The sequence below is a fragment of the Pangasianodon hypophthalmus genome, chromosome 8 (genome assembly GCF_027358585.1).
Source record: "Pangasianodon hypophthalmus isolate fPanHyp1 chromosome 8, fPanHyp1.pri, whole genome shotgun sequence".
Lineage (NCBI taxonomy): Eukaryota > Metazoa > Chordata > Actinopteri > Siluriformes > Pangasiidae > Pangasianodon > Pangasianodon hypophthalmus.
Window position 1 is genome coordinate 26,204,318 of NC_069717.1, and position 12,724 is coordinate 26,217,041.

Below are 12,724 nucleotides of genomic sequence, written 5' to 3' on the forward strand. Positions count from 1 at the left end.
GTACCGCAGACTTTAATTCAGTACTCTGGGTGTTAATTCATTCATGTATTTAGAACTATAGGAGTTAATTCAGCACTGTAAGAGTTAATTCGAACTATAAAAGTTATTTCAACATTCTGTGTTTTAATTCAGTACTCAAAATCTAAATTCAGTACCGCAGACTTTAATTCAGTACTCTGGGTGTTAATTCATTCATGTATTTAGAACTATAGGAGTTAATTCAGCACTTTAAGAGTTAATTCAAACTATAAATGTTATTTCAACGTTCTATGTTTTAATTCAGTACTCAAAATCTAAAGTCAATACTGTAGACATTAGTTCAGTACTCTGGGTATTAATTCATTCATGTATTTAGAACTATAGGAGTTAATTCAGCACTGTATGTGTTAATTCGACACTGTAAGATTGTTGTTAATTCAGTACTGAGAAAGTTAGTTCAGCATGTGTTAATTCAGTGCTGAAAGAATTAATTCCACACTGTAGGCATTAACTGAGCCCTCCAAGTGTTAATTCAGTACTCTAAACATTAGCCTGGCCCTGTAGATGTTAATTCAGTACCCTAGGTCTTATTTCAGCACTATATGAGTTAATTCAGTACTCCATGTGTTAATTCATGACGCTAAAAGTTAGTTCAGCACTGTAGGTGTTAATTCAGTACTCTAGGTCTTGTTTCAGCACTGTATGAGTTAATTCTTTACTCTAGATGTTACTTCAGGACTCTAAATTTAGTTCAGCACTGTAGGGGTTCAGTACTCTGGGTGTTATTTCAGCCTAGTATGGGTTAATTCAGTACTTAGATCTTAATACAGCACTGTAGGTAATGATTCAGTATTCTAGGAGTTAATTCATCATTTGACAAGTTAGTTCAGGATTATAGCGCACTGTTAATACAGTCATTACAGTAAGAGAGTGTAAAATGGTGTGATTTCAGCACTTCAGCATTTCAGCATTTAGCACTACAGTATTACGTATTTCAACACTGTTGAGTGTTAACTGACAACTCTGGCAGTTACTTCAGTACTTTAGAGCTGGCAATGTAAGGCTTAGTTTACTTCAGTTCTGTATAATTCAGCACTGTAGGAGTTAATTCAGCACTGCAGGAGTTAATTCATAACTGCGGTGAACTAATAATTTTCTGAGCAAATGCATATCAGTTGAATATCATTTCTGCACACACAGCAGACTCTCAGTAAAAATGCACCAAGCGTGAACCAATCACTACGATGATACCCCTGGATTTTGTACAAATGGAAAAAACAAACATGCTTGCTGTAGTAGAACATAAAAGGGCAGAGGTCACAGAGGTCCCGCATTGGTGGGATGCGGCTCGTAATCCGGCAGGAAGTGTGGAGGACTCCAAGGATGAAGTGCTTTAATGCTCACTTCAGCTGACAAAAGCATAAAATGGCCTAAATGCCCTGACAGTGAGTCACGTTATAGTGATGAGTAAAGGCACTTGAAGGCAAAAGCGTCTATTTAAGGTTCAACATTCTGAAACTCACTCGCCCTGTTTAGTCAGTTACATGAAAACCATGGACATGAACGCAAACAAGTCACTGTATAATCATATTTCACATGTCATCATACATTTTTCCATGTGATTGTGAGTAACATGTGATTGCAAAGTGCACTTCAACATATTATGCCCTGAACCTACACATGAACTCAGGTAGACATTATTTGACTAATATGTGCATAAACCACAGCAGAAAAATGTGAAAATACATAAACAATATATTTTTTAAAAATCACACTTGAAAATACATCAATTATGTGAAGATCATTTGTGAAAATACATGAATTATTTGTAAAAAAAAAAAAAAAGAATCTTGAAATCTTGGAACAACCATATGACAAATGAATCATTTGGAAATAAGTTAACCTTGTTAATAAATAATTCATTGGTTTGAAGCTTTTATTGCATTTTCCTGGATGTTATGGATATTTTCAGAGTTAGAAATATGCATGATTGTTCCACGGCTATACTACAAATGAGATAAATTCCGCCATCATTACATCTGATTCATCTTAATTACACATTAATTTGCCAAACCAGGTCCATTAGTGATGAAACCTCGTGATAGAACGCAAAGGTGTATTTGACTGTAATTAAAATTCCCAGAGTGCTTTTACAAATGTCTAAGCTAACACACGGACACACTGACTGACATGAAGATATTGTAGCAAGTGATAATCGACCAAACATGGTACATGGTGTACGGCTTGAAAAAAACCGAAGACAACTGGGCAGAAAATTTATCAGAAGAGTCACAGCAAAAAAACAACCCACAATCATTTTCATAAGAAACAGATGGACATCTTGTCAACTGTTTGCTCAGCATCTGGCACCAAATCAGTAGAAATCTTAGTAAAAAATGTCTGTTGTGGCTTCTTTGGCAGCTATTTCTTTGTAGAGAGATGAATCAGATTAGAGCGTAGTGTGTTAAACACAAAGGCAGAATCAGTCCAAATTTGATTTTTTTTACCCACGAAGTCGTCAATATGTCAGAGGAAGTGCTGCTGGGAAATACGCTGATGCTTCACGCAGATTTGTGTGAGTTTCCGAGAAGGCTCGGTGACACCATGGATGAATTTCAACATGTTGCCGATCTAGCCAACCACAATGGGCTGATAAATGCGGGGAAAAAAATCACATTCTGAGTCATTATACTGTTTTTCTGGAAAAGTGGCTGACTGGTGAAACCAGTATATAACATTATCTACACAGTATATAGCATTATATCTACACAGAACACTCAGCAAACACCCGGAAGGAGTACAAGTTCACTTCTACAGCATGAAATCAGACACCTGAACATAAGTGAGGAAACAGTCCTTCATGAAACATGGAAGAATTTACAACAAGCCTACTTCAGCCAGGCATTCTAACGATGGCAACCTTTAACTAAAATTGATTTCTATTTTAATAATAATAATAATAATAGTAAGACTTTTTCACAGCATTGTCTATATAAAACATCACAAGCTCTAAAATACCCTTGGAATAATACGAATAACAATACATTATAAGTAATAAGTAAGGAATAACACACTGTTATAGCAAAATAACCAAGGACAGGATGGTGTGATGGTGTGAGGCAAAGTTTATTATTTTTCCTTTCCTTTTATTCCTCTTATTTCACACCATTTTCCAACGATTCCAATTTTTCAATTATTACAGAACAATGTCATACATTTTAGTCGTTTATAGTTATATTGAATGTTATGGAAAGAATGTCCAGGAAACAAATCTTTCTCTCACCAGCCTCTTTTTTTTTCTTTCTTATGAAATCACTCAGAAAAAAACCCCACAGTTTTGTGCAAACTCCTCTGATAAGGCAGAAAATTTAATTACTGTTTCAAAAGTGCTGACACTGGAGACTCCTTTCATAAATGTTGAAGAAACATCTCCTAACAGAAAACTTCACCATTCACCACACCACTACATGATTATAGATTTTCTTTATTAAATAACAGCATGATTATTAATCTATTTATCTGTTAGTAGGTTTGCAAATCCCTGAACAATATCAATTAATTAAGCATTAATACAAACCTGTGCTTTGCCTGGCAATCAGAAATACTGTCACAGCTGCTGTTATAGAAAATTAATCAACACATTCTGACATCTCAGATTGCTCGCTTTGCATACGACTAATGTGAATAGTGGGAAACTCACTAAGAGAAATGTAGTGTATTATTAATATCAGGGTCATTACATACACTCATCACTACATAAAATCTGGTTGTTCCTGTGGAGGTTGTTCTGCAGAGGTGCAGTGATGTGACGTACGGCATGGTGATTTCAGTTTCATTTCAGTTTACTGCAAAACAGCAGTGGTGGTTCAACAGTTAAGGCTGTGGGGTATTGATCAGAAGGTTGGGGGCTCAAGCCCTGGCACTGCCAAGCTGCCACTTTTGGGCCCCTGAGCAAGGCCCTTAACCCTCTCTGTACCACGGGAGCCATATCAGCTCTGACCCCAGCTTCTCTGACAAATAAAGGTTTCTTCAAACCAGTGTTTTTGATATCAGGATCCTACAACCTTGCAGGTATCTGGATAGTGTAAGAATTGTCACATCCTGGAGGATCGCAGTCATACAGAGATTCCTGTTTTCCTTCTTCTAACACCAAATTCAGACCATGAAGGTTTGTAAAGTTGAATCAGTTGTGTTAAATGAGTCGCAGCGTGAGCTGGAAAATCTGTGGTGTATTCTGTCACCTAGTGGACAAAACAACACTGACACTTTGTGTTTTCTTCCAAATGACCAAAACTGCTACATACAGTACAAACTGCAGAATGATTAGAAAACCTTGTGGTTTGTGAGAGTTCTCCAACTTCATAAGGTTCTAGATGATTTTTATGAGGATTTTGCCTGACATTATTTATTGCAAACCTAGTAAACCTACTGTAAAATAACTAACTGACTAACTAAATAAACAAACAAATAAACAAATAAATAAATCACATTTAAACAAAAAATATAATTTAATATTATTCACTTAAAAAACAAAGCTCATTGTTAAACGGTAGAGTGAGCACCACTTTGAGCACTCTCTCTCTCTCTCTCTCTCTCTCTCTCTCTCTCTCTCTCTCTCAGTTAAGGTGATCTTGGGAAACTGAGCCCTGGTTTGTTGCTGTACTTACTCATTGTAAAAACTTCTCTCTAAACGGTTATAGCTTGATAACATGAAGGATCCAAAACACTTCTGTAAGTCATTCTGTGTAAAGGAGTTTGCAAATGCTATAAATATAAAATGTAAATGTAGTAGATTATGTAGATAAACTACCATCCATATTTAAGAGCTCCTCTAGATCTGAGTGAGGATTACAGGAATGTCCTGAAATATACAGTATATCATAATGATTTTTTTTTTTTAAAGCAGAGTGTTATAGAATGTTAGCAGGAGTTACGTTTAGTAGTTCAGCTAAAAAGCAGGTACAGTTGCAATAATATATTAAACATATCATATTTTTGATTAAAGATGAAATTATTCTTGAGGCTTAGAAATAAATAGGCAAACAACTTTACATGTTCAAGTAAACAGTGACACCAAGAGGCTGTAGTGTAGATTTTCACCTTGCTCTTTTCCTCATTCTGAGAGCTTGTCCTGTTATAAGTGAATAAAATTCATATGGGTCACGTCTGCTCTCTTTCTGTCCACACTGACCCACCGTCTGGTCCATTTTACCTCCCCAGTTTCCTTATATGGTCAGTTTTTCCTGTTCCTTTTATCCTGTTATTGTTTCACAGGGACTTATGTGGTGGACACTTCACATAATCTAAGACTAATCATAAACTGATTAAAACATGTTGTTATTTAAAAAAGAAAAAGAAAAAAAGGACTCCAGTGTCAGCGCTTTGTAACAGCGGGTAGGTTTTCTGCCACAGTAAAGTCTTCACAACAATCTATATGCATGTTTCAGATAAACAATTTTTCAAACATGAATAAAACCTACAAAATCTACAATCTCAATATCAATCTCATTCTTGAAACGTTCCTTTCCACGCTGTTACCTGAACACTTTCATCCCCTTGTGAAATATTCAGAATATTCCACAAGTCACATGTTCGACAGGACATTGCATCATCTAAATTTCCTGAAGATCATGGGAAGAAGAAAAGTAAGTCCTGTCATTCTTTTTTCTTTATTTGTAAAAATGTTGTGATATTGACTGATGCGGTGTTTTTGAAAGTACAACCTTGTTACCCAAATTATAGACTGAAAACAATAAAAAAAATATACATTTTACGCTCATCATTAGAATGTCCTTCGTGTCCTCGTGTCATTATAATGGATGTGAGTTTTGTGTATTTGCTAATTCTATGCTAAAAATCTCAACTTTTTGACTTTTACTCTTTTAAGAGCAAAAACAGCAAAGAAACATCATAATAATAAACATACATCTTTTTAATGGTTAAATTCATGTTTTCTTCAATTTGATGATTAAAATAGTTTACTTTTGGAGAATTATAAGGGGGTTACCAGGAGGCCAGTGTTCATATTGTCTCATAATGTCGTCCATTCTCTCCATCGTGAGATTGTAATCTGATAAAAGAATCATCTGGACTTTATGACTCATCACTGCAGGTTTCTGTTTAATAGCTTTCACCCTGCTGTTCTTTGTGTCTTTGTCTTTTAGTCTTTATTCTGTTATAGTGTGTGTTTATGAATATATCTAACTGTAGTTCATAAAAGACACCTTATATTTGCATTTTAACAAAGTCTTTTAATGGACAACTGGATATGGCAGCTTGTACACTACATAGTCACCAATATTAACAAATCAAAACAAATAAATTATTTACAAATAAAGTGCAGTGTTTAAGGGATCGACAATATTTACAGCATGGGACAAAAAAAAAACACTTCTTAGTTTCTTCATGACCACTTCTGAATCAGTAACATGAACTAGAAAAAAATGTGGAACATTTCAAAATATGGCAGTACTGTATTGCAGGACGTACATTAATAATGTTACTCTACACTCTAGTTAGAAATCTGGGATCACAGTTTTTTAGGTCACTCCCTGAGTTGGTCCAATCTCAGTGACTGATGCAATATAAGTCAGTGTTGGATGATCTATAGGAGCATATAGGAGCACTTTTCCTTATTGCCTCGTCTATTTATCCTCCTGCAACAAACACAACTGATTCTGTACTTCATCTGTAGTCACTATGCTCTTCATCAGGGTGAGGAATGAAAATCAGACCACTATGAGGGGATCTTGAAAGAAATGTACTGGCTCAGTGAACAGTTAGCATCAGCTAGCTAGCTAATTATTTCTATTTTCTATTGGTTCACAAACTCAAAGGATTTAGCTCCAAAACCAGAACCACATAAAGACGCCGTTTGTTGATTTGGGACTGCTCCGTTAAATCACCATCACTGGCACGAAAGGCAAAAAACTATAAGAGTATCAGTTCTGTTGCAGAATCGTGTGCTAGATATTATCTTCTACGGATGATGTTGGGTAGAGGGGTGAGCAATATGGCAAATTATGAGAAACACATGAAACACTTTCGTAAGAATTTTGTGATCATAAACATCGTGAACACCTCTTAAATACTGACCAAGTAGCTCCGGGTACATTTTTATGGATAATGCTTATTCCTCATACATCTATACTGGTTTGTTAGCAAAACTAAATATCGTCATACATTATATATGTATCGTAGTGATATAATATTTTTACCATATTGCTCACCCATTTGCTCACTGATAGCGCTCACTTCGGTTTCTGCAAAACTAATATTTAACCAACATATCTCAGAGTTTTCTTCATCTTCATATGCATTAGTATTATGTGCTGATTAGTTTAATGGTCATTGGGCTTCTGTGAAAATGAAAATGACCCAATGTTCTCAGATGGGTTTTCCTGCCTATATATAATAAATACACAGAATAAAATAGTGCAGAGTCTAGTGCAGGTAGTCGCTTAGTGCACTTTAGCATGTAGACTAAATAAATACACGTCATTTTGGCTCATAGTGTGGATTCAAGAGAATCCCATACGTGAATGAATGTGTATGACGGACTGAAGACCAAAAAATCATCAAAGCCACATGTCACAGTAGGAAGAGAGTCCCAGCCCTTGTACAGTCTCTTTGGAGCACAATAAAGTTCATGAAAGGTCTGTTTTGTCTGAGCAGAGGTACTGAAACGCAGTGGCGCCGTTCTCAGAGTCCAGAACCGTGTAAGGACAGAGAACGTCTGTCTCGAACTGCAGCAGCTGGCCCATGAAAGCCAGGTTTGGGGAAATCACTTGTCGTCGACGCTTCACGAACTCGAAGGCCTCGTTCAGGCGCACGCGGCGGGCGTGGATCAGATACGCCAAGCAGATGGTGGCGGAGCGAGAGATGCCGGCCTGGCAGTGGACCAGAACTCGACCACCGCTTTCCTTCACTGAATCTGGAAAAGGGTGAAGAACATGGTTATAGTTTCAGAAAAAAAAGAGCTGAAAATGTCTTACACCCCATAATATCAGTGGGATGATACAGCTGAGTGCAAAGGTTTTGACACCCTTAATTCAAAATGAAGAACAAGACATTACATGTAAGTTAGGTTTTATACATCCTTCACTATCATAAATATTTTTTTTTCCACTGTTGGTGTTGCTTTGCCCAGACGCTAGATACGACCATATCTTTTAATCCCATTCTCTAAGTATGTAAAAAAAAAAAAGGTCACGATTTTCTGTTTCAGGTCTTACGATAGCCATTTTCCTGATTCCCAAAGGGATACAAACTTTTGCACTCCACTGTATATACGTATGCCTGCAAACTTGAACACCTGAAGATTTTGAAGTTTTTCTTATAATTTAATCACTATTACTACCACAGATCAAATAAAATAACACAAAACAGAAATGAAATAAGGAAGCCTAGCTCTTTGGGGAACTTATTAACTGCTCACTCTCAATGTGACTCTCAATGTGTGCTTTATTAAAGACATTTATTAAAGGCGATATGATCTTTGTTCAAGATTTTAGCCTTGTCTTATTAGATTAGCTCTAGATTGTTCCAATACAAAAAGTCTTTTCTAAGTACAACCCCTCAACTCATTGCAGCAAGCATGTGATAAGAAAATTTTCTTGATTCATCTGTTCCGTGGTCTGAATTTCAAAAGCGCGACGCTCAAATTTCGGGTGTTCATTAACATTTAACTGGCAGTGTATAACAGTTCATAGTTAACTGCTGCTGCTGCAGTGTTATATGACCTTTAATATTGCTCTCTTTAAACATGTGAAACAGAAACCGTGATGAACTAAAAAAACAGGACGTGAAATCATCAAACTGAAGTTTACCGATGAAGTGGATGGCCTGTGGGAAGAGCACCCGGATGTCCGCTGCCATGCTGTCCTCCACCCTCAGGGTCATGTAGCTCAGCTCGTGCTCGAACAGGTTCGGACAGGACGAGGAGACGTTGAGGACGGCTGTGATGCCGCAGCGCTGCAGAAGCTCCCTCTGAGACGAGTGATGTGCGCTGCCCAGGAACAGAAAGGGCAAGATCTCTACAGGACCGCCCTGCACAACAACACACACATACACACAGTGTAAGATGTTTTGAAGATAATAGAATAAACCATAATATATTTTTAAACATTATATTAAACAAAAAAAATTCTGGTGATAATTCTATGGATATGCAAATGAGAAACGTGTCCAACTTTTTGGATACTGAACATGCAAAATTAGACGAATGATGCTGACATGAATATGCAAATTAGAAACCCTACAAGGCTCTACTTGCTGTTAAGTTGTTTGCATTTGCATACTGAAACCCGATTGGCTGTTAAATTTTATGATGTAATAACAAGATTTTCTTTACTAAACTCAGATTTTCCAATGAGTTTTTTTTACTGCTTGTTTTTTGCAGTGAAACTCCAGTCTCATTATTATATTTAATTAAAAAATAAAACACATATTTCATAAGGTTTAACATAAATTAGATGTTTAGGTGACTAATGGTTGGCTTCTATGTGGAATTGTATCTAACCAAATCTTTAATTTTATAAATTTTTTGCAAAAATATAACCTCATTTTGTCACTGTTTAAACCTATAATATCCAATAATCCAATGTCATATTAAACTGTAAAATATCCAATTAAAACTGAAATCTTAATTTATGCCGTTCTAATCATGAGGTCAGTACTCTACACTCCTCTCTCTTGCAAAAAGATTCTCTTTTTTGCACAGCAGTTATATTGAATTTCTTCTATAGTTCTTATATGTTAAATATTACACGTTGTACCTGGTCATAAAGAGGTGTCGTTCTGCCGGAAACTCGCGGCTCTGAGTCGCTCAGCGTCGTCTGATTCCCACACACACCTGGTGCACTGATACACAGCTCAGGGTAGAGCGCTACAAAGCCATCAAATCCACCTGTAGAGAAATAAACGAATAGATATTCATTAAGAAATGATTCATTAATGAAGAGGAAAAGAAAAATATTACAAGCAGAAATGATACACCCTGTATGAAATTTGTTTTGCACAATGAATAAAACAGTCATGAACTTTATTCTAAGATTAGATAACACAAGTTATATATATGAAATCAATCAATTTTTCAATAAATTGTTATCGTAATAGATTTAAGGCCAGGAATATATCGAAGTTTGGGATTATTGGGTGGACTTTTAATCAACATTTCAGTGCAACAGAGACAAAATATTCTATTCTGCTCACACTTCTGAATGCTGGATAAACATCAGTGTGGATTACTGTGATCAAGCTGAAACAATTTGGTGCTTTCATATCCATTAAGCACCTCTGTTTTTCACTCCGCAGTGTTTCTCTAACACCTTGTTTACTTTCCTGAGTTGAGCAACTGTGTGTATTTATAGTCCATATTAACTGAGAGAGGAAGCATCATTCATTTTCATTTACTTTCAATATTTAAATACATTTACAGTACATGTCTAATTAGGGAATTTTTAGTATTGAGATTGCCGTCAGATTAAAGCTGTCTGTGATATATCAGTGCTGCAAAGCTCACTACTGTAATAAACAAATGACATATTGTGCATCTGTAATACAATATTACTGATAGATTTGAACAGTTCATATTTTTCATATTACTGAGAGGGATAAGAAAATGCCAGATTGGTTCAGTTTGGTCAGAATAATCCAGGCTGAAGTTTATCCAGCATTCGTGGCTTTACTGTGCCTCAGCGTGTAGTGATCATGACAGAATATTTTCTTTATTGTGCTAAAATGTTATATGATTAAAAGTCCCCCAGTAATGCAAAACATCAATACATTCATAGGCTTAAAGTTCATCCAGTAAAAATCTTTCACAGTTTTATTGAGAAAAGTATTGACTTCATATGATTTAATATATACTTATTAAATCTTTGTTTTTTTTTAAAATATGGGTATATAATTCTTTAAATAAAGGTTATTATGATTTTAGTTGTTGTGCATATCATATTAACTGAGTTTAGTATTGAGCATTTTAACCATTAATAATAATAATAATAATAATACTAAAAAACTAATATTAAAGCATAATGATAAATGTATTATTCATTACATGTATCAATACACTGTATTTAATGTATATTCTGCTTCTCTAACTGTAACAGTGTTGCCTTGTTGTTTATTAATACATAATAAGACATATTACACATGATATATATTATTATATGACGTGTGTAGCTATATAATATGAAGTGTTCATGTGTTTATATATTATATTATATTATATTATATTATATTATATTATAGTATGACAGACTCATCACTGGAGGCTTTGTGCAATAAACTTCACATGATGGTGTGTTACCTTGCAGGAAGCAGATCCGCGCCGTGGCCGCGTGCACCTCTCTCTGGAGCGCGCGCAGCAGCAGGCCCGCCAGGCTCTCGCGCTCCAAGTCGGCGACCGCGCGGCTCTTCTCGTCCAGCACCACGATGTGGCGGAAGTCCCCGTTCCGCACGCGCCCCAGCAGAGACCTGTCGGCCAGCAGGCAGTCGAGGCGCGCGCCGGACTCCGTGCCCCTGCTGCACCTGCGCCGCAGCAGCGAGTTCCACGCGGCGTTGTGCGCGCGGCAGATGTGCACGCGCGAGAAGGCGAGAAACGGCCTGCAGTCCAGCAGCAGCAGCGCGCCGCTTCTCTCCGGGGTCACGAGCATCTGCACGAGCTCCTCGCCTGAGATTTCTACCGGCTCTCCGATAACCCCCATTATATTATTATTATTATTACTATTATTATTTTTATTTTTATTATTATTATTATTGTTGTTGTTGTTGTTTTTTATTACTATTAATATTTTTTTCCAATTAATGAATCACTTTTTTAATGACTAAAATTTTAGTTTTATTTATAAATATAAAAAATATATACAATTTCCAAAAGATGTAGAACAACTACTAGGTTGTAAGTAAGTAAGTAAGTAAATAAATAAATAAATACATACAAATTTAAATTCTGCGCAATTTTTTTTTTAAAAAATATGTAGAATAAATAAACTAATAACGCCCTTTAAAAAAAAATATATATATATAGACTATATTGTTTTCTTCTTCTTCTTGACAAAAAAATATCAGGCAGCATAAAAAAGTCACAGAGATCTCATTCTGCGTCTTTCCTTTTCAGTTAGTGCGTTAAATAAACCCTCTAGACTGATTTCATCATGTCATGTCGCTTTTTTGAACTTCTCTTACTTCAGCAGCTGTGTTTTGTAACAGCGGAGGCGGAAGTGTCAAGCTGTTATTTGTATCGCCGCGGCGCCGCCCTCTTTTTCCGTTTAAGGAAGCGACGTCACGGGCGGAAACGCCATGTATGGGCACTCAGCGTCAACCGGCGCTCCTTATTTGGAATGTTGACGCGGACACGTGACCCTCCCCTGTTCCCTCAGGCATTTAGGCGGGCTCTCCGGGGTTACCCTCGGGTTTTTCGTGTGCTTTTCAATCATGTGACGTTTTTCTGCATCTGTAACACGCACACCACACACACACACACACACACCACACACCTACACACACCACACACCACACTAAGGAAAGAAAATGAAAGTTTTAAGTAAATCCCTGGATCATATATGAATCACTGTGTTTGAAGGTGTGACGCAAACAAGAATGGGTCATGCTTATGTGTGTGTGTGTGTGTGTGTGTGTGGGCACAATGCAATATGCAGAGACTTTCCATCCAGGTGCAGAAGCATGGGGGCTGAATATAGAAGGGCACAATAGAAAAAACAACACAAAACAAAAGGACAGA

At 36.6% G+C, this 12,724-nt stretch overlaps 1 protein-coding gene across 1 annotated transcript; it reads right to left on the bottom strand.

The window, feature by feature from the left end:
- Positions 1-6,192: 6,192 nt before the first annotated feature.
- On the bottom strand, positions 6,193-12,197 carry dusp2 (dual specificity phosphatase 2). Its single transcript, XM_026945713.3, has 4 exons — positions 11,291-12,197; positions 9,756-9,886; positions 8,808-9,027; positions 6,193-7,912 (listed from the first exon to the last, which is right to left on the bottom strand). The coding sequence occupies exons 1-4, from the start codon at positions 11,685-11,687 to the stop codon at positions 7,626-7,628; spliced, it is 1,035 nt and encodes a 344-aa protein (XP_026801514.1). The 5' UTR covers positions 11,688-12,197; the 3' UTR covers positions 6,193-7,625.
- Positions 12,198-12,724: the final 527 nt, after the last annotated feature.